Source organism: Loxodonta africana, chromosome 3 (assembly GCF_030014295.1).
Source record: "Loxodonta africana isolate mLoxAfr1 chromosome 3, mLoxAfr1.hap2, whole genome shotgun sequence".
In the NCBI taxonomy this organism is placed as follows: Eukaryota; Metazoa; Chordata; class Mammalia; order Proboscidea; family Elephantidae; genus Loxodonta; species Loxodonta africana.
This window is the reverse complement of record NC_087344.1, coordinates 56239758-56262547: the sequence shown is the minus strand read 5'-3', so window position 1 is coordinate 56262547 and position 22790 is coordinate 56239758. Positions and strand designations below refer to the sequence as shown.

Sequence of the window (22790 nt, the reverse complement as noted above, 5' to 3'; positions counted from 1 at the left end):
TCAGATCCAGGCCGGGCTCTGTCCTCCGCCGGTTGGGCCATCTTGGCCCAGGCACTTTTCCTGTCTGATCCTCAGTGTTCTCTGGAAATGGGGCTCCTCATTCCACTTCCCTCTCAAAGTGCGTGAGGATGAAATGTCGACATAATGGATGTGAAACGCGTCGTTAAGGGCTGGCGAGTGGTATCTGTCATGCTAAGAACTCCGCACGCCGCCGGGTTCCTATCTACCGGGTTTCACTCTGGTTAAGCGGTTCCTTGCACAGTAACCGAGGTTTCTCGCCTCACTGCATCTGCGGGCAAGGCTCGCGGACCGCAGGCTCCAGGGCCGTTACCATTGTTCCTCGAGGCTAGGGCGCAGGGGAGGGCTCTCGAAGACCAGCCCTCGCCTTTGGTCTCCTCCTCCGCCCCGCACCCTCGCCGCCTCGAGCCCGAGAAGCCACCTTTGCCGATTTTTCGCCAAGGAAGCGAGTCAGTTCCAGAGAGCTCCCGAAGGGCGGCCGAAGACGCCTCCGAGTATTTCCGAGGTATCCCGATCGCCCGCAGTCTCCGGAAAGAGCCGAAGAGCCTTCCCACCCTCGGCCTCCCGAGCCGCTCCGAAAAGGCCCGAAGTTTTCCGATCGGCCGTCCTGCCGGACTGCTGGAGGCGGCCGCAGCGCCATGTTGGATGCTCTGCTCGTTGAGTGAAGAAAATCCGCCGGCATCGCCTGAGCCCCGCTACCGAGAAGGGCGCCGCTTCCCCCGGGGAGGGGGATAAAGACCCCCCGCCGCCGGCCCATGAGGATATTGCCGTGAAAGGTCCGGTCTCTCCGCCTCCTGCCCCCGCCGGGTCCGGCCCCCCCCCTGGGGTCGCGTTGTCACGGAGACCGGCAGCCGGTGGTGCTGGCCCGCGGGGCGGCTGCTGCTGCCGGCGGCGGCGGCGGCGGCAGCGGCGGCGGCGGCGGCGGGCGTGTGTGACCGGCCCCGGCCCCCTCCTCCTCCTCCTCCCAGGCTTCCCCCGACCCCCCGCTCCCGCCGCCTCCCCGGGTCTGCCCCCATCCCGCCCCCCCGCTACCCCTGGCCCCTGCACCCCGGCGCGCCCGGTCCCGCTCTGGGGGGGTTGGTGGCTTCGCTTTGCCATGAGTTTACCGCAGAAACCGGCTCTGAAATCAGGCTCAGCGGCTGCAGCAGGAACCGGACCCGGCACCGGAGCGGCGGCGGCGGCGGCAGCAGCGGTACCGCCTTCTCACCCGGCGGCAGCGGTAGCAGCAGCGGCGGCAGCAGCAGCGGCCCCTCCTCACCCGAACATCAGGGCCCTCCAGACCCAGGCGCCCCAACAGTATCCTTTTCACCTTCCTACCAGCCCTTCGGGTCTCTTCGCCGCAGACCAGGGGGGCTGTGGCCCTCGGGGTACCCTCCTGCCCGCCGCCACAACACAGCCGGAGAGGGGCTGCCCCTCAAGCCCCTCTGGGCTGGGCCGGAGCTTTTGGGGTGCCCCGACAGCTGCACTGCAGGGGACCCCGGGACCCTCTGCAATACTGTGAAAACTAGCCACACTCGGCCGTGCTTTGGCAGCCCTTCCTTTTGAGAGCGGGGGGCCCCTTCCCCCTGCTCGCTGCTTCCTCCTCTAGACCCCCCTTTCTACCCCCCCCCCGCCCTTTTATTAGGCAGAATTTGCTGGTGCCAGGGACCAACCCTGCAGGGAAGGCTTTTCTCTGATTGTTGTGAGGACTACACCCTCCTCCTCCTCATCTCCCTTCCGCTCTCCCTGCATCGGGGCCTGAGGGGCTTCCCTGGTCTAATACGTAATAAACTTTATTGGTAAATTTCTTGTTTGAAACGAATCAGCTCGTTTCGGAGGTAAGTTGGGTTTGAAGTCTACAGTGCACGTTTACAGCAAGCACTCCCTGTGGCTAAGGTTTCTGAAGCGACTGGGGGGAGTTGTGATGTGGTTTGTGGTGGAACGCGATCCGAGGAGGAAATGTTACACCGGACGCTTCCCTGTCTTTGACCTTTTGAAAGGAAGAGGAAGTGACCTGACATTACCCACCACCCCCAGACTCACTTCTGGAAGGCTGGTGTTATGCGGAACGTTTTTAAAGGGCTTTAATTTACTCTTCATAGGCCTGATGTCTAGAGGGTTCCTGAACTCCTGGAGGAAAGTCTAGTACTGACTGTGTCTAATTTCTTGTGATTTGCTCGACTGTAGGATTTTTGGACAGCTTTGATTAAAAAGATGTGGTAAAAGGTGTTTTAGTCCAGAACTAGCCGGTTGAGTTCATGAAGTCCACGGAGATTTAGAAAGGTGTTGCCTACCTGACAGCATTTCATCATACAGCCCGCAAATCCCTTGTATTTGTGTCCATCAATAAATAATCATTGGATGTTAGATGTGTTGTGTTTTTGTATTTGTGTCACCGTGTGTTTGACTTTTAGAGGGAGTAGGGTGTTTGAGCAAATAAGCTAAGTGCTGTGAGGTTCACAGATTATTTCACAGTCTGTAGTTTGATTCTTGTCAGTATCGATTACAAGGAAAAGGGAAAGGCATCTCCAGTCTTGAGTCATTTCAGGTCACTGTTTTGGTTTCTGTTAAGTGTCATTTTCTCTGTTCTTTAAATATTGTTAGTCCACATTTTTCAATCCAGGCAGTGTGGTGCAGAGTAAAGATGAATTCCATTCCAGTGTGATGTGTGTACTGATTTCATAATGTTTCTCTCCTGCATGATTCTGTTCAATTAAGAAGTATTCACTGATGAGAATGAATTTCCCCCAAGACAGTGATGTTTTTGTGTTGCTTATGAAAAACCTGGTTATAATTTTGATCAGAGTCCCTAGTTGCTTTACTGTGGGGGAAAAAGGTTGGCTGGTTTGCCTACTTCAAAGGGGAGAGTTCATCGCCCTTCATTCAGTACTTGGTGAGTTTAAATTCCTTTCTCATTTGAGTTTTCTTTTTTTTTTGGATTGCCCGTACTTGGTTAGGGCTGTAAGTTTCTGTAGTGTGCCACCAAGTAAATTGTTCATTACCTGCATCTTTGACCTATTTAGGCAATTAAACAGAAATGAAAGGAAGCCCATGGCATGGGTTCTTGATGTACAAAGCAGTGAGAGCACAGTGCTAAATATGACAGTGCTAGGTGGGTTTGGTGGTGGTTTTTTGATTGGACACAAAACTGACTAAAGTGTTTCAAACGTGCTTTTTCTCAATGCATTTCACAAAGGCAGGACTTAGAAAAGCTGAGTTGGTTGTAACATAAAAGTAGTTACTAATGCTACAATTTAATTTTCTTTTGAATAAAAGAAGCAGTTGTTAAAGGGGATAAATTTAAGATGTCTTTTCCAATGGAGATAATTTTTTAAACTTATTTGTGGTAATATAGGATACCTAGTTTTATGTGGCTTTAAGTTTTCACTTTGCCTCTAAATTTAGTTTTTAAAGCTAAAATTAATTTTTCTCTTGATGTATATCTTTTGCTTTGTGTACTGAAAGGTTACAATTTCTAAAATCTAAAAGATTATATAAATAGTAAATGAAGTATTTCAGATTTCATTAGAATATATCAGTGATGAAATATCTACTGGTAATTTTTTTCTTTTTTTAATGGGGAATTGGTTAAAAATTTTATTGAAATAGAGCAGTTCTGTGGAGCAATCAAGTTCAGTTAAGTTCAGTTTACATTTTAGGCACCAATACTTTGTATTTTTTTCAAGCAGGTAAATAGGATGAAGGAATCCCTTAACAATTGGCAGTACTCACTATATTTATGCAAGGTTTCTGCTTTTCCATCCTGTGCGAGTGTGGGAATTTTTATTTGTTTGACCAAGTAGTCAGCAAGTGGTCATTGTGGGATAGACTGATAACGTTGAGCGTCCAGGCTGGAGTGCACATCTGAAGTTGTTCTTTCCCTGGGTTGACTGCTAGATCTTCAGTTCCTCAGATTACAGGTACAGTTGTGTTTGAATTGGATTAATAAGTTCAGACAGCATTTTAAGTTTGTAAAAATACTATGAGCCTTGCATGACAATGTGTCCTTCATTTGTACTTACAGCACTGAAGTGACAAATCAGAAATGAAGGGAAATGTTAGCCAGAATGGATGTGAATCTAAACTGGAACCTGCTAAGTTGGCATCAGTATTACATGGCAGAGCCCATAAGTAGACACCTTTGATTGTAAGGAGGCAAGGGATGGGGGGAGGACGGAGGCTGGGAGAAGATAAATCCTGATATGAAAATTTCTAAACAGCAAGAGAGAAATTTTGCATAGAGTTTTCATAATATAACATGAAGCTCATAGTTTATAAAACTGGCACTTCAAAATCCTCGCCTTGAGATATGCTTACCCCAGCATCTGGGTTTGAGGTTCCAGGAAGCTCTACTGAGAATCTTAACAGTGTTCCTTAACCTTTTCCGCATAGCAAACAACTTTGACATTTTGATGGGAGCTGTCTAGGTTCTCCCCACAGAAAACAACCCATACACAGAAAATCTTGTTTACATTTTCAGGGGGTTCTTGGACTTCCATTAAAAATCCTAGCCCTTCAGGTAGAAAATGCTTATCCTTCAGATCATTCAAGAGAAGTAAGTGATTTTGAATTCAGGTGCCCAAAAAGTTCTGACACAAACAACAGTTTTGCAGTCTGTTATGAATACACCGTGTTCTCACTGTTTATATGGAAAGACTTCAGGGTGTAATATCTCTCAGGGCTGCTGACACTTCTGGGGAATCTAGTTACTGTTTTGGGGCAACCAGTTTGGTAGAGGAAGTCAGGGCAGTGGATTCTTTGCAGGAACTAAATTTGGTAAAGGCCTGTGGCAACCAGGAACTGACTTGTGTTCCCAGCTATTTTGTGATAGATATATGACAAATATATACTAAAAAACAATATTCCTTTGCGTTTTATTGTATTGTAATTTTCTTTCATTTTTGTTTTCTACATCGATTTTCAGTTTTACCTTAGTAGGCTAAAGCTGAGCATGTCTCACTTTTTCCCTTGTTACCAAAGCTAAATCTGAAGAATATTAACGATAGTCTCCCTGTACTGAGTGCTTACTGTTCTTTAATTCTCATGAAGAACCCCAGTGAAGTAGGTATTGTCCCTATTTTACAGATGAGGAAACTAAAGTGCAGAGAAGTAGTGTTTCGAAAATTATCTACCTAGCAAGTGGTGAACCTGTGATTCATACTGTGGTGGTGACTGATTCCAAAGCCCGTGAATGTCATTTCTACTATGCCAAGCTACCTCTCAGCAAATCTGCATATTGAATCTTGTGGAAGTGAAGGGGAAGAGTACACCCCCATATGTGGTAGCCAGGGGAACGTCTGTATACAGTAAAGAAACTCTGTGGAGTAATCTGGAATATAGCCACTCTGTACCGTGTTTTAATTAGTTCATAGCCACATACTGCTGTACAAGTAGGTTACCTTTACCTCATTGAGCCTTAAAAGCATAGAAATAGACCTGCCAGCTGACTAGAAGAGATCTATATTTGTGTGCATTCCAAAGAAAGGTGATCCAACAGAATGTGGAAATTACTGAACAATATCATTAATATCAGACGCAAGTAAAGTTTTGCTGAAGATAATTCCAAAATGGTTGCAAAGAGTACATTGACAGGGAACTGCCAGAAATTCAAGCCGGATTCAGAAGAGGTTATGGAACAAGGGATGTGATTGTTGATGTCGGGTGGATCTTGGCTGAAAGCAGAGAATACCAGAAAGATGTTTACCTGTGTCTTATTTACTATGCCAAAGCATTTGTGTGGATCGTAACAAATTATGGATAACATTGCAAAGAATAGGAATTCCAGAACACTTAATTGTGCTCATGTGGAAGCTGTATGTAGACCAAGAGGCAGTCTTTTGAACAGAATGAGGGGATACTGCATGGTTTAAAGTCAGGAAAGGTGTTCGTCAGGATTGCATCCTTTTACCATGCTTATTCAATCTGTATGCTGAGCAGATAATGTGAGAAGAAGAATGTGGCTCAGGATTGGTGGAAGACTCATTAACAACCTGCAGTATGCAGATGACACAACCTTGTTTGCTGAAAGTGAAAACTTGAAGCACTTACTGATGAAGATCAAAGCCTACAGCTTTAAGTATGGATTACACCTCAACATAAAGCAGAAATCCTTGCAACTGGATCAGTAAGCGACATCGTGATAAATGGAGAAAAGATTGATGTCAAGAATTTCATTTTTACTTGAATCTACAATTAACGCCCATGGAACCAGCAGTCAGGAAATCAAACAACCTCTTTGAAGTGTTAAAAAGCAAAGATATCACTTTGAGGACTAAGGTGCGCCTGACCCAAGCCATGGTATTTTCAGTTACCTCATAAGCATGTGAAAGCTGGACAGTGAATAAGGAAGATGGAAGAAGAATTGATGCCTTTGAATTAGGATGTTGGTAAAGAATATTGAATATACCATGGACTGCCAGAAGAACAAACAAATCTGTCTTGGAAGAAGTACAGCCAGAATGTTCCTTAGGAGGATTATGAGACTTTGTTTTACGTACTGTGGACACGTTATCAGGAGGGACCAGTCCCTGGAGAAGGACATCATGCTTGGTAAAGTAGAGGGTCAGTGAAAAAGAGGAAGACTCTCAACGAGATGTATTGAGAGTGGCTGCAACAATGGCCTCAAACATAGCAACAATTGTGATGATTCACAAGACCAGGCAGTGTTTCATTCTGTTGTATGTAGGGTTGCTATGAGTTGGAACTGACTCGATAGCACCTAACAACAGCAACATCTGATTCAGAGCATGATTCTGCTTGTTCAGAGGTTAGAAAGACCTCTAGCAAAGTACCATTATAACTAGCAACCAGAACTCCACAGATCATGTAGTGGCCAGCAGTCACTCTACTTTTAAGATCTCACCATCAATAAAGTCTGAAATACTGAGGGCAGATCCTTATAGGAAGGAGAAGGGAGATAGATGCAAGACAGACATAAAAAAGTAAATAAAGTTACTCAGATGCCTAAGTTATATTGGCTGTTGCCTCGGCTGCCACCACTGCCTGTTGTAGGTCTACTGGTTTCAAAGCGAGATCTTTTCCGTCAAAACATGAGTATTTAAACCATCTTAGGACTGAAGTGTAACTTTCCCATGTTGAGGTTTCTGATAAGACTTCAAAAAAATGGGTACTGCTAAAACATGTTTGAAAATCACTGTTTAAATTATAATGGAGTGGAGCACCACATTTTAGCCATTCCTTGGGGCTTCAGTGTAAGTGGCAAGATTATTAATTCATTTATTCAGCACTTCCTGTGTGCCAGACCCTGTGCTAGTCTGGAATTGAAAAGCTAAGATATAAGCTTTGTCCTCAAAGAACTAGGTCCAGGCAGGTAAACAATACAATGAAAGAAGTACAGTGATAGCTCTGCTGTAAGAGCCCTGCCTGGGGAAAGGAGGAATTAGGGCTTCCTAAAATTGACATCTGAGCTAAATTAAAAGGATGAGTAAGAATTAATCCAGGTTTACATAGCTTTCTCATTCTTCCAGCCAACTTTTCACAATTTCATTTCTGTTGCAACTGCATAGAGCTTTAATAACTAGTTTTCAGTCACGTTTCAGGTTTTTAGCAGAAGGTGAGGAGCTAGAGGAGGTACCCAAGGAAATGACTATTAAAACATAGTTGCTACAGATTTGATGTGCCTTCTGCATCATAATCTGAAGAATTAGTGTATGATTGAAATATGTGTCTGATCTCTATAGTTGCTACTTTCCAGGTCCCTTTTCCACTTATTCTCATAATACTCCTGTACTTTTTTTCTCCCTTTTTTTTTTAGTTGTGAAAACGTACACCAAAACGAGAACATCCACATTTTCTACCTGACGTTGATTACATTTTTCATGTTGTGTCACCATTGTTGCTATTCTCATCCAAAACATTCCACCACCGTTAACATAAGCTCAATGCCCCCAAACAGAAACTCGCCTTTCCTACCCCCTTCCCAACCCTGCTAACCATTAATAATCTTTGGTTTCCGTATTTGCTTATTTCATATATGTGAGCTCAGAGTATTTTGTCCTTTTGTGAATGACTTATTTTGCTTAGCATAATATTTCCAAGGTTTATCCATGTTGTGGCATGCATCAGGACTTCACTTTAATTAAGGCTCCGTAGTGTTCCATTATATGTCTATATCACATTTTGTTTGTCCATTCATATGCTGGTAGACATTTTGTTTGTTTCCACCTTTTGGCCATTGTGAAAAGTGCTGCAGTGAACATTGGTGTACAGGTTTGTTTGCATTCCTGCTTTACTTCTGGGTATATACCTAGGATTGGGATTGCTGGGTCATATGGTAGTTCTGTGTTCACCTTTTTGAGGAACTGCCAAACTGTTTTCCACAGTGACAGTACCATCTTATATTCCCCCCAACAATAGAGAAGGGTTCCAGTTTCTCCACAACCTTGTGAACACTTGTTTTCTTTCTTTTTTTTTTTTTTTTAATTAGTGCCGTTCTGATGAGGGTGAGGGAACATCTCATCATTTTGATTTGATTTGATTTGCATCTTCATAATGGCTAATAATGGTGAGCATCTTTTCATGTACTTGTTGGCCATTTGAATATACTCTTTGGTGAATTATCTCTTAAGTCCTTTGTCCATTTTTTGATTGGGTTGTCTTTGTGTTTTTAAGTTGTAGAGGTTTTATATGTATTTTGGATATTAGACTCTTCTTTATGGTTTCCTAAAATTTTCTCCCAATCTGTAGGTTGTCTTTTCACTTTGGTAATAAAGCCCTTTGATGTGCATACCTATGCTTTTTGTATTAAATTTTGAATTGGAAGCAGTGTCTGCTAGCCTTTATCACTGTTCTTAAGATATAAGTGGATTTAGCTTGATGTATTGAGAAGTGCACATCAGGAAATCAGGATTTGAGTTTGGGTCTTCTAGCCACATAACTAGTCATATAACTGCACTGGACGTTTTACAATAAAGGGGTTAGAGTCCTTTATTCTGTGAGAGTCTCTTGGATTATAATGGTTTAAGATTCCAAAGGTTATGCTGATCACCTGTGCTTTGTGGTTTGTGTTCTTGCCAGTAGTGGGGAAGGATTTACAGAGGCCTATCAGTGGCTTCTTAGTTTGTTTAATGGTCACTGATACATTTCTCTGTGGGCTCATTGATACTAGGAACATGCTAACATGAACAGAGGAAAGACAACTTGCTCATGTAATAAATAACCTCTGGTTTTTGGCTGATTAGTGTTAGGTTTAGACACAGACTGAAATGCCTCCATGACTTTAGCAGTGAAGACTGTATAGCCAGTGGTGGGTGGTTTGAGACCATAAAAAAAGGTTGCTGCAGTCAGATGCTGGCTTGTTCAGGGTGATGATACAGTTAGTTCATTCAGAGGTATGAAAAAAGTAAGTTCTGTAATAAACTCCTGTGATGAGACATGGTCTATTTTTGCTTAATGAATAATACTTTGAGCTAATATAATAGAAAACTGTTTTCTGATCATTAGCTAGACAGATGACTTCAAGTAATGTATAAACTGCAGCAGAGATTGCTGTCGATGAGATATTGCAGGATCCCAAGCTGCTTCTGTATTTTCAAATGGTTTCTCATTTTTGGCTTGCTGCCAACTAGAAGTTTTTCACTCGTAGCCTCAGCTGAAATTTGAAATAGTTTAAACTGTTTTAAGTGTATTTGAAATTTGTCAGTTTTTATGACCTTTATTAACTAGTATTTATTTTGTACTTTTTTTGAGCCCAGTGTGTGCTGCCTGACTCTTATGAGACATTAAGTTTTATCAATAAAATGTAAGCTCCATGAAGGCAGAGATTTTTGTCTGTTGCATATTGTATTGCCAGCATCTAGAACAGTGCTTGGCAGATAATCTATACATACTTGTTGGATGAATTGTTGATTAAGTAAGTTGGAGACTGGAAATTAGTTTTAAGATCAGTTTTAGGGCTAATATAGATGGCATCATAACTTACTTTAAACCTACATGGCTGCCCTAAAATGGTTTTGCACTGAGGTGTATCTGAATTGAAATTAGTTCTTTAATTTCCTTTCAGATATAATATTAATGACCGAGTTTACAGAATCATCTAAAGTGGCTTAGTTGCTTTTGAAGTATAGGTACTGAGGATTAGGGTTAACATAAAGGCGAAAGAGGAAAAACATCTAAACCGGTAGCCCCGAGGTGCGACAGGGTTCTGTCGTAACTTGGTTCTGACATAAGTCAAATACTGCTTTTTTTTTCCCATCATTATTGCCTTTATAAATCCAATCTTTGAACTTCTGCAAATGAACATCTGAGAATGAAAACATCAGCAAATTACGTGCTTAAACGTTGTGTGTAATACATATTACTAATGATAAGATGAAAAAAAAAAAGCCAAAAGTATGGTTTGTCATAACTCAAATATGTCATAAGTCGGAGACTACCTGTAGTCAAATGTTAGTATTAAAAAGTTTGTTTTTTGCTTATAAGAGTTAACATGTTATCAAATCAGGAAATGAAAAAAATAAATGAAGTAAAAAAGTCACCCATTTTACCACATAGAGATAACCATTGTTAACATTTTGGCATATTTCTTTCTTGTCCTTTTCTCTGTGGATTTTAATTTTAATGGACTTAAATTCTGTTCTTTTTTGTAACAAAATAACTAAGGTCAAATTACATATATACTTTTGTATCTTGCGTATTTTGTTATTAACTATCTGCCATCGTTTAAACTCACTTTTGGAATAGTTTTACATTAATTTGGAATGTAAATGAACTTTTTTGTTTCTTTGGAAAGGTTCTTTTGGGATATTATTTCACCTTCAGTTTATAGCTCAGAAGTTAGGACTGCACATTAGAAAGAGAAGAGTGCAAACCGTTATCAATAAGTGAAAGTTTTTTGAGTTGTTGTGCCAGGAATGAATTATTTACAACATTAAAACTCAATGTAGTGTCACCAGTTTTTTTTTTCCTGTAGTTATTTACATTTCTTTATTATCCCTTGAACCCATCCTCATCCACATGTTCAAGTATAGTAAATTGGAAAAAAAGAGTCTAGTGGCCAGGGTGGCATTTGTTATATCTCTTTGATTTTCTTAATTGGTTTTCAGAAACTGTTAGTATGTATTATAAGGTGTGATTGAAGGAAGGAGGAAAAGGCCATGAGGGATGTATGTGAGTTTAAAGCAGTAAGATTGAAATGTGGGAATATTAAGTGTCACCAGACTACTGATTTGTTTCAGCTCCCCTCTCTCCTTTGATGTACATGTATCAAGTAAAAATATGTAGACAGGTAGTTGAACAGAAGGGTTATATTTTTAAAACAAAATTTTAGCATGACAAGGGGGAAAAATCTAAGTGGAAATACAGAAAGCCAGAATATGATAAGCTGACATTGAGAATGGAAAAGGACAAACCTTGAAGATAGAATGGAGAAATGTAAGAAAGAGTGAGTGAGATGACTACTGATCCTTTTTCCAGGCCCTAGAGAATAAAGTAGGATGCAGAATTTGAACTCTGAAAGATGAGTTACAGGAAGTTAAAAGTATACTCAGGAATGGAATGGTCAGAGGGGAGTAGGTTGTGGTGAGTGACCAGCATAAATAAAGTTTCAGGCTTGAAAATAAGCATGACATTTGCTGGCTTGTAAGGATCCTAATCTGTGTGTTTGGAGTGGAGGATTTTTGTGGTACTCAAGGTAATAGGTCCAGATTCTAGGGGACTTTGTATAAATATAAGATTAGGAGGTTAGAGCTCTCCTGTATGAAGCCATTCCCTTTTATTTTAAAAAATAGGTTTATTAAGATATAATTCATATACCAGACAACTTGCCTATTTAGAGTATACAATTCACTGGTCTTGAACGTATTCACAGAATTGTGTAGTCATCACCGTAATCAATTTTGGAACATTTTCATCAACCCCAAAAGAAACCGGTTGTTTTTAGGTGACCTCGGGTCGATTTTGTCTCATAGCAACACTGTGTGCAACAGAACGAAGCACTGCCCGGTTCTGTGCCATCCTCACAGTCGTTGCTATGTTTGAGCCCATTGTTGTAGCCACTGTGTCACTCCATGTCTTTGAGGATCTATCTCTTTTTTGCTGACCCTCTGTTTTACCAAGCATGGTGTCCTGGACCTGTCTCATAACATATCCAGAGTATGTGAGATGAAATTTTGCTATGAGTTGGAATTGACTTGACGGCAGTGGGTTGCTTCAGATGAGCATTCTGGCTATAGTTTTTCCAGGACGGATTTGTTCATTCTGGCAGTCTGCAGTATCTTCAATATTCTTTGCTAACACCGTAATTCAGTATCATGGCTTGGGTCAGGTGCACCTTAGCCCTTAAAGTGACCTCTTTGCTTTTTGACACATTAAAGAGATTTCTTGCAGCAGATTTGCCTTCCCAATGAGATGTGTCGTCTAATTACTTGAGTGCTTCTTCCCTGGGCGATTTGGATCCAAGCAAAATGAAATCCATGACAACTTCAATCTTTTCTCCACTTAACATGTTGCTTTTTGGTCCAGTTGTGAGGATTTTTGTTTTCTTTACGTTGAGGTGTAATCCATGTTGAAGGCTATGGTCTTTGATCTTCATCAGTAAGTGCTTCAAGTCCTCTTCATTTTCAGCAAGCAAGGTTGTGTTGTCTGCATATTACAGGGTGTTAATGAGTCTTCCTCCAATCCTGATGCACCATTTTTCTTCATATAGCACAGGTTCTTGTGTTACTTGCTTAGCGTACAGATTGAATGAGTATGGTGAGAGGATACAACCCCGATGTACACCTTTCCTGACTTTAAACGAGGTGGTATCCCCTTGTTCTGTTTGAACAACTGCCTCTTAGTCTAAGTACAGATACCTCATGAGCACAATTAAGGGTTCTGGAATTCCCATTCTTTGCAGTGTTATCCATAATTTGTTATGATTCACAGAGTTGAATGCCTTTGCATAGTCAGTAAAACACAGGTAAACATCTTTCTGATGTTCTCTACTTTCAGCCAAGACCCATCTGACATCAGCAGTCATATCCCTTGTTCCACATCCTCTTCTGAATCCAGCTTGAATTTCTGGCAGCTCCCTGTCGATGTACTGTTGTGGCAGCTTTTGATTGATCTTCAGCAAAACTTTATTGTGTGTGATATTAATGATACTGTTTGATAATTTCCACATTCTGTTGGATCTCCTTTCTTTGGAATGGGTACAAATATGGATCTCTTCCAGTCAGTGGGCCAGGTAGCTGTCTTCCAAATTTCTTGGCATAGATGACTGAGTGTTTCCAGCGTTGCATCTCTTTTTTGAAACATCTCAACTGGTAGTCTGTCCTTTTCTGGAGTCTTGTTTTTCTCCAGTGCCTTCAGTGCACCTTGGACCTCTTTTTTCAGTACCATTGGTTCTTGATCATACACTATCTTCTGAAATGGTTGAACATCAACCAGTTCTTTTTGGTACAGTGACTGTGTATTGCTTACATCTTCTTTTGATTCTTCCACATCATTTAATATTTTCCCCGAAGAATCCTTCAATATTGCAACTCGAGGCTTAAATTTTTTCCTCAGTTCTTTCAACTTGAGAAATGCCGAGCATGTTTTTCTCTTTTGGTTTTCTATCTCCAGGTCTTTGCATATGTTATTATAATATTTTGACTTCTTGGGTTGCCCTTTGAATTCTTCTGTTCAACTCTTTTACTTCATAATTTTTTCCTTTCGTGTTAGCTACTCAACATTCAAGAGCCACTTTCAGAGTCTATTCTGACGTCTGTTTTGGTCTTTTCTTTCTTGTCTTTTTAATGACGTCTTGCTTTCTTCATGTATGATGTTCTTGATTTCATTCCACAGCTCATCTGATCTTCGGTCATTAGTGTTAAATGCATCAAATCTATTCTTGAGATGGTCTCTAAATTCAGGTGGGACACACTCAAGGTTGTACTTTGACTCTCGCGGACTTGTTCTAATTTTCTTCAGCTTCAACTTGCGTATGAATAATTGGTGGTTTCTTCTACAGTCAGCCTCTGGCCTTGTTCTGACTGACCATATTGAGCTTTTCTGTCGTCTGTTTCCACGGACATAGTCGATTTGATTCCTGTGTATTCCATCTGGCGAGGTCCACATGTATAGTCACTGGTTATGTTGTTGAAGAAAGGTATTTGCAGTGAAGAAGTCATTGGTCTTGCAAAATTCTGTCATGCGATCTCCAACATTGTTTCTGTCACCAAGGCCATATTTTCCAACTACCAATCCGTCTTCCTTGTTTTCAGCTTTTGCATTCCAATCACCAGTAATTATCAATGCATCTTGATTGCTTATTTGGTCAATTTCACACTGCAGAAGTTAGTAAAGATCTTCAGTTTCTTCACCTGTCAGCACTCTCCATTTCCCGCAGTTCTCCCTGGCCTACACAATCACCAGTCTATTCTGCCTCTATTGTTGTTAGGTGCTCTGAGTTGGCTCCGACTCATAGCGACCTTATGGATAACAGAACAAAAATGTTGCCTGGTCCTGTGCCAATCAATGAACTCAAATACAGTCATTACTGTGTCAATCCATCTCATTGTTTTCGCTGACGCACTCTCTACCGACCATGATACTTGATTTGCCTATTCTGAACATTTCTTTTGAATGGAACAGTGCAGTATGTGTTCATTTTTAACTGGCTTCTCTTACTTGGCAGAATGCTTTCACGGTTCATCCTTGTTGTAGCATGTATCAGTACTTCATTTATTTTTGTTGCAGAATAATATTCCATGTACCATATTTTATTTATCTGTTCATCAGCTGGTGGTTATTTGGATTGTTTCAGCTTTTTGGGTATTATGAATAACGTTGCTGTGAAGATCTGTGAATGTTCTTTGTGGATGTATGTTTTCATTTCTCATGGGTTTATGAGTGGAATTGCTGAATGATATCATAAGTCCATGTTTAACATTTGGAGGAATCGCCAAACTGTTTTCCAAAGCAGCTACACCATCGTATGTTTTTTTGCCAGCATTGTATGAGGGTCCCACCTTTCTCTACATCTTTACCAGCTCTTGGTGTTACCTGCCCTTTTGATCATAAGCCCTCCTACTGGATGCTAAGTGATAACGCATTATAGTCATTTGAAGGTAAAGTATGGGCATTGGATTATTTTCCTGTCATGTGAAGATGACTCATTGCGGGTTTTGGTTTGCATCTGCCTGAAAGCTGATGTCGTTGAGCATCTTTTTATGTGCTCACTGGCAGTTCGTTGTTCTTGGAGAAGTGTCTGTTCATATCCTTTGCCCAGTTTTTAATTGGGCTATTTGTCTTTATATTATTGAGTTGTAAGATTTCTTTATACATTCTGGTTCCGTATTAAAGATAACGATTTGCAAATACTTTTTCTTATTCTGTGGGCTGTTTTTTCACTTTCTAGTTTTTAATTTTGATGAAGTCCAGTTTATTTAATTTTTTAAATAATATTGTATTTTAGGTGAAAGTTTACACAGCAAGTTAGTTTGCCTTTAACAATTTTTTTTAATCATTTTTATTGTGCTTTACATGAAAGTTTACAAATCAAGTCAGTCTCTCACACGAAAACCCATATACATCTTGCTACACACTCCCAATTACTCTCCCCCTAATGGGACAGCCCGCTCTCTCCCTCCACTCTCTCTTTTCGTGTCCTTTTCGCCAGCTTCTAACCCCCTCCACCCTTTCATCTCCCCTCCAGGCAGGAGATGCCAGCATAGTCTCAAGTGTCCACCTGATCCAAGAAGTTCACTCGTCACCAACATTCCTCTCCAACCCACTGTCCAGTCCAATCCATGTCTGAAGAGTTGGCTTCAGGAATGGTTCCTGTCCTGGGCCAAGAGAAGGTGTGGGGGCCGTGACCACCGGGGTCCTTCTAGTCTCAGGCAGACCATTAGGTCTGGTCTTTTTATGAGAATTTGGGGTCTGCATCCCACTGCTCTCCTGCTCCCTCAGGGATTCTCTGTTGTGTTCACTGTCAGGGCAGTCATGGGTTGTAGCCGGGCACCATCTAGTTCTTCTGGTCTCAGGATGATGTAGTCTCTGGTACATGTGGTTCTTTCTGTCTCTTGGGCTTGTAATTGCCTTGTGTCCTTGGTGTTCTTCATTCTCCTTTGATCCAGGTGGGATGAGACAAATTGATGCATCTTAGATGGCTGCTTGCTAATGTTTAAGACCCCAGACATCACTCTTCAAAGTGGGATGCAGAATGTTTTCTTAATAGATTTTATTATGCCAATTGACTTAGATGTCTCCTGAAACCACGGTCCCCAGATCCCTGCCCCTGCTACGTTGGCCTTCGAAGCATTCAGTATATTCAGGAAACTTCCTGCTTTTGGTTTAGTCCAATTGTGCTGACCTCCCCTGTACTGTGTGCTGTCTTTCCCTTCACCTAAAGTAGTTCTTATCTACTAATTAGTGAATGCCCCTCTTCCACCCTCCCCCCCAACTCTCATAACCACAAAAGAATGTTGCCTTTAACAGTGTTTATACAGATTGTTCCCTGCCATTGGTTACAATTTGTACAATGTGTCAGCGTTCTCATTATTTCTGTTCTGTTTCCTTTGATCTAGCATCACTTCTCCTTGCCTTCTCATCTTTGCCTTTGGGTAAATGTGGCTGTTCGATCTCATGTCATTAGTTACACACGGGTGATACTGTTTATTTTTTAAGCCAGCCTGTTACTTGGCTGAAAGATGATCTACAGAAATAGCTTCTGATCCAAGTTCAAAGGGTATCTTAGGGTGATAGTCTCGGGACTCCTCTAGTCTCTATTGGTCCAGTAGGTCTGGCCCTTTTCAGGAATCTGAGTTTTGTTCTACATTTTCTGCCATTCTGTCCAGGACCTTCTACTGTGTCCCTGGTCAGAATAGTCGGCCAATTTATTCTTTTGTCACTTATGCTTTTGTTGTGTCTGAGAAGGCTTGCCTAACCCCCTGTCATGAAGATTAACTCCTATATTCTAAGAGGTTTATAGTTTTAGCTCTTAGATTCAGGTCTTTGATCTGGTTTGAGTTAATTTTTATATGCAGCTGTTTTGAGTTAATTTTTGTGTATGATGTGAGGTAGTGGTCCAGCTTCATTCATTTTAATGTGGATATCTAATTGTCTCAGAAGCATTTGTTGAAAATACTGTTCTTTCTCCATTGAGTTGTCTTGGCACCCTTGTTGGAAATAATTTGCATTTCTTTTGTTTCTTTAATTTATTGGGAAACTAACATGATGAAAACAATTTTCGAAGATTTACTTTGTTGAGGTGTGGGAGTTGAAACGAGCAGGCAAGATTAGGAGAGTAGGAATGACATCATAGGACTATATGTAAAGTTTTATAGTCCATTAAGCACTTGAGATTTAGTCAGGTATGCTATTTATAAAATGTATCCTGGTGAATAAACAAACTGTGACCATTTCCACTTTGGTATAATGCCCAGAAAACAGGAGAACTACTCAGAAGAGATTTTGCCTGCTTCTATTAAAAAAAGGTAAATTTTCTATTAGGCAGTGATAGCATCTATAAAAGATAAAGTATGGACGTTTGACTATCTTGCTGTCTGTCACGTGAAGAATTGAAATTGTAAGTAGAGATAAGTTATAAGTTCTTGCGTTATTATATTTCACATAGAATATTTGTTCTGTCCTGAAAGCACATACATAATTTTCAAGTTAAATTTGATTTCTGATATATTAGGTTATACCCTCAGGCAACTCTAATGTATATGTTATCATAAAAAAGCAACACTGGAAATAGTGCTGATTTCTTTCTAATAGGATTTCTTTTTTTGCTATTCAGGATAAGACCACATTAATAAAGAGGCATTTTATAATGGTTCAAGTCTAATAAAAACACTGCTTACTTATTTTGGATGGCAGTTTTCCACACACAGAAAAAGAAATCCCTTCCATGGCTTCAGATTGAAATATTACAGAATGGGAATGGGGTTGCTGATTTTAAAAATACTTATATCTACTTTTTAAGTTTTATAAATTATTATGCATATTTCTAGCTTAGCTCTTACTGAATATGCAAAGGAAGTGGGCCTTAATGAAGCTATATAGTAATTTCAGTAACACTAAGTACCTGATTAATGTTGTTGATTCTTCGAGGCTAATATATCATAGTCAGCTGATATCCTCAATACTATATTGTTGATCTTTTTCAGAAATAGTAGAATTTGGAACAAGTCCAACTTCCTGAGGTAACTGGTGTTTTAAAAGCAGACAATAGAATACTTGACCTTAGCTTATTTTATGTTGTGGCAACTGGTTGGGTGTATTTGAATGTGGTACATTTCAGGTAAGGCATTGAAAGCTGAGTGCTGCTTTGGAAAATAAATGATTTCATTCTTAATACTTTTTTGAAAAATCATAATTAAAGGATCCAAGCATACTAGTGTATATTAACTTAGTTTCTCTTTACACACAGTAGACACATAGTAAATGGAAAAATAATCGTTTGAAGAAGGGTGTTACTAAGGATCGTTGATTTTTTTTCATGTTGAGAAGGAATTTGGGGATTTTCTGGTTCAACTCTGCTCCCTCCCTTACAGTTGTTCTGAGGCTTAGGGAAGTAAGGGTGACTTGTTAAAGCAGCAAGCTTATGTCAGCTCAAATTGACTTGAGATCTTTAATAGGCTTGATCACTTTGACCTACTAACAGGGTAACCAAAAGTTCCCTTTCAGTTGGATTGGTCCTGGTTTGGATGGCAAATTATGGTTGCCCTACCTAGTAACCATAATATAGCTTAGAAAATGCTGTTTCTAGTTGTGTTACCAAAATGCTTTATGAGGCAACAAAACATTTTACATCCTTGGTCCAATAATTCTTATATTCTGTTGTAATTGTTAAGGTCCTTGACACTGGCATGTGAACTAAATAGAAGCGAAGTATTGTCAGCCACCCCCTTTTTTAAAAAAAAACTTTTTAATTTGAACTAATTTTAAGTTTGTAGGAAAGGTGGGGCAGTTCTACTCTGTCCTATAGGGTCGCTATGAGTTGGAATTGACTCGACAGCTCTGGGGTTTTGGGTTAGGAAAGGTGCTAAAGTAGCAGGAAGAATTCCCTTATATCCCTTACCTCCTTTCCATAATGTTAGCGTTGGGTCCATAACCATTTACAATTGCCAAGAACAGGAAATTAACATTTGCAGAATTTACTAAAATACAGACAGTACTCAGGTTTTGCCAATTTTTACCCTGATGTCTTTTTTTCTGGTCCAGGATCCCATATTACGTTTAGTTGTTACAGTTCCTCAGTCTTTCCTTACCTTTCATGACTTTGACACTTTTAAAGTTATAGGATGTTCCCTCAGTTTGGGTTTGTTTGTACTTTCTCATGATTAGAATGAGGGTATGCATGTTTTTTAAAGCAAGAGTACCACAAAAGTACCGTCTTTTTCAGTGCATCATATCAAAGAGGTTCATGATATCCATATGATGAGGCTTACCTTAATCACTAGGTGGCACAGTAGTTAAGCATTCAGCTGGAGAAAGACCTGGCAACCTGCTTCTGCAAAGCTTTCATCCTAGAAAACCTTATGGGCAGTTCTTTTCTTTCACATGGGGTCATTATGAGTTGAAGTCGACAGGGCAGCACCCAACAATGATGATGCTATGATCACTTGGTTAAGTTGGTGTTTGCTGGTTTTTCCACTGTAGAGTTACTATCTTTTCCTTTGTAGTTGATAACTGTCTTGTGGGAGATACTTTCCGACCGTGCAAGTAACATTTCTCCTCAAACTTTGACCCGCTAATTTTAGCAATTAGTGGATCTTGTCTGCAGAATTTTTATTACAGTTGGGGTTGTCTAGTTGTGATTTTCTATTTCTCTCTTCTACATTTATTACACCTACTCTTCACTTACCAACTGTCTCATCTGACATTTCGAATTTACGACAATAGTAAAAAATCTACAATCTGACTGTTTTGCATATTAATGAGATATATCTGGCACTGAGGAATGCCAAAGTGTGAGGCAAGAACAGCAGTGACTGATGGTTAAGCTTATGTGTCAGCTTAGCTAGGCAATGGTTTGGCAGTTATGTGATGATGTAATTTGGCCGTTATGTAGTGATGTTATCACCTTCCATTTTGTGATCTGATGTGATCATCCTCTCCATTTTTGCATAACACTGATTTTTGCATAATATCCTGGTCTTTGGCACCTAGCCATGTCTATGAGTGAGGAGTGAGTGTACTTACAATTCTGTTTTGAGGAAGAGCTCATTCTTCTTTATTTGTTTACTAATACCACTCTGTTCTCACGGATATTTATTTTATGGGTTAAAACCCAGCACTACCACTACTTGTTTTGTTGCTCAAATTGTTCCAGCTTTGGCTGTTAGGAGTTCTTTCAGGTTGGCACCTGTATTCTTTCTGGCACCACAAGATCTTCTGTTTTCCCTGCTCCAGTCCTGGAATCAACCACTTCTCCAAGGAGCCTCACTTCTTTTTATTGGAGAATGGTGTTAGAGACCAAGATTTGGGCCCTAGATGTGCTCATTGTTTCTGAAGTGTCGTTGCTTTTAGGCCTGCTCAGCAGAGGAAGGAAATATACCGTACTTTTTTTGTGAATAATGCACCCATGTAAGTAGTGTGCCCGTGCATATAATGCACATAGTGTACCTAGGAAAATAATGCAGGAGGGGATTGCGTGGTTGGCCAGAAACATATGACGCACACGTTATTTGCATAAAAATATGGTATGTATGTGTACTAACTCTTGCTTACACACATACCTGTGTTTCTGTATGCAGGCATATGCTACAAACCATTTTTACTGATGGCTCCAATTTCACTGCACATCACCTGGTTCATTTTAGTCTTCCCCTTTTTCTTATTTGTTAACTTCTTTCTCATACGGTTAAGAAACCTGACTCTCATTATCTACAATCTGTTTAGTTATTTAATTTTAGTATGCGTATAAAGTAGTTTCAGAATTGCTAATTCCTGTAGTGGTTAAGGAAACCCTGATGGCTTAGTGGTTAAGAGCTGTATGGCTGTTAACCAAAAAGTCAGCAGTTCAAATCTACCAGGCCCTCCTTGGAGACTCTGTGGGGCATTTCTCCTGTGTCCTGTAGGGTAGCTATGAGTCAGAATTGACTTGTTGTCCTTTTTTTTTTTTTTTTTTAATAGTGGTTAAGAGCTTGGCTGCTAACCAGAAGTTTGGCAGTTTGAAACCACTGGCTGCTCTTTGGAAACCCTATGGGGAAATTCTGCTCTGTCCTATAGGGTCACTATGAGTTGGAATTGACTGAATGGCAACAGGTTTTTCAGGGTTATACTTCCCCCGAGGGACCCTGGTGGTGCAGTGGTTAAGTGCTTGCTTGCTAACTAAAACGTTGATGGTTTGAACCCACCAGCTGCTCTGTGGGAGAAAGATGTGGTAGTTTGCTTCTGTAAAGATTACAGCCTTGGAAACTCTATGGAGAGTTCTGCTCTGTCCTATAGGGTCACTATGAGTCAGAATTCAACTCAACAGCAATTTTTTTTTTTCTCTAATATTTTCCCCCACATTTGGTTATAATTGTTTTATGGCTATTTGAACCATTACTATGGTTCTAAATGCCAGAGTTGTTAAAAAAGAAAAAGCAAAACAAAACTCAGAGAAGTGTCACCCACCCCTGCTACTTCTTTCCTTATCCCCTTCTTTCCATCAATTTCTCACCTATCCGTGTAGCTAACCAATCTGTTTAATTTCTGACTTATTCTTCCTGTATTTCTTCTGTACAAATGAGCAGATACCTGGACATTTTCTTATACCCCCTTCTTTCTTACCTGAAGGTAGCATACTATAGGTATTTTTTTTGGCTTTGCCTTTTCAATTAAAAGTACATTAAAAAAATCTGTTTCAGTTTATAGAACTCTCCCTCATTCTTTTTTTTATAGCTGCAGAGGATTCCATGTGTGGATTTACTGTAGTTTACTCAACCACTCCTATCTGTATTAGATATTAGGTTGTTTCCAGTATTGTACAGTTACCAAAAATACTGCAGTGAATAACCTTGTGCATATGTATTTTGGTATTATTGGAGATTTATCTTCAGAGTAGAGTTCTAAATATATACATAACTTTTTAACACTTTGGGGTATATTGTATAATATTTTACATATTTAGTAATTGTCTTGTTTTCACTTAACATTGTTGTCTTAGTCATGTAGTGCTGCCATAACAGAAATACCACAAGTAGATGGCTTTAACAAAGAGAAATTTATTTTCTCACAGTCTGGTAGGTTACAAGTCCAAATTCAGGGTGTCGGCGCCAAGGGAAGGCTTTCTGTCTCTGTCGGCTCTGGAGGAAGGTCCTTGCCCTCAATCTTCCCCTGGTCAAGGAGTTCTCAGGTGCAGGGATGCCATGTCCAAAGGATGTGCTCTGCTCCTGGTGCTGCTTTCTTGGTGGTTTGAGGTCCCTAACTCTCTGCTAGCCTCCCTTTGCATTTACCTCTTGAGAGATAAAGAGTGGTGCAGGTCACACCCCAGGGAAACTCTCTTTACCTTGGATCATGGCAGTGACCTGGGTAAGGATGGCGTTACAATCCTAACCTAATCTTTCTAACCACAGGCAAAGATTATGATTTATAACACAGAGGAAAATCACAAAATGGAGAACAACCACACATGGCCTAACCAAGCTGATACATTTTTTGGGGGATATAATTCAATCCATAACGAGTATTTACTAAATATCTTTCCATTAATTTAGTATGTATAATTATCGTAAATGGAATTTTAATGTTTTATCCTAGCATAACCAACCCAAACCCAGTGCCATTGTGTTGATTCTGACTCATAGTAACCCTGTAAGACAGACAGTAGAACTGCCCCTAGGGTGTCCAAGACTGTAAATCTTTATGAAAGC

General features: G+C 40.5%; 1 protein-coding gene across 6 annotated transcripts in view; it reads left to right on the top strand.

Moving 5' to 3' along the window:
• Nucleotides 1–687: 687 nt before the first annotated feature.
• EIF4G3 (eukaryotic translation initiation factor 4 gamma 3) overlaps nucleotides 688–22790 on the top strand; it is a 389785-nt gene continuing 367682 nt past the window's right edge. For 2 of the 6 annotated variants that reach the window (XM_064281426.1, XM_064281421.1), the window contains exons 1-2: nucleotides 688–794; nucleotides 1149–1314. Coding sequence is in view for 1 of the 6 variants with exons in the window: in XM_064281425.1 (XP_064137495.1) it covers nucleotides 15466–15782 (317 nt within the window). In the remaining 5 variants the exon portion in view is untranslated. Of the gene's footprint in view, nucleotides 795–1148; nucleotides 1315–8433; nucleotides 15783–22790 lie in introns of those variants that run through there. The other 4 variants (XM_064281422.1, XM_064281423.1, XM_064281425.1 and 1 more) reach the window with 3 other exon arrangements.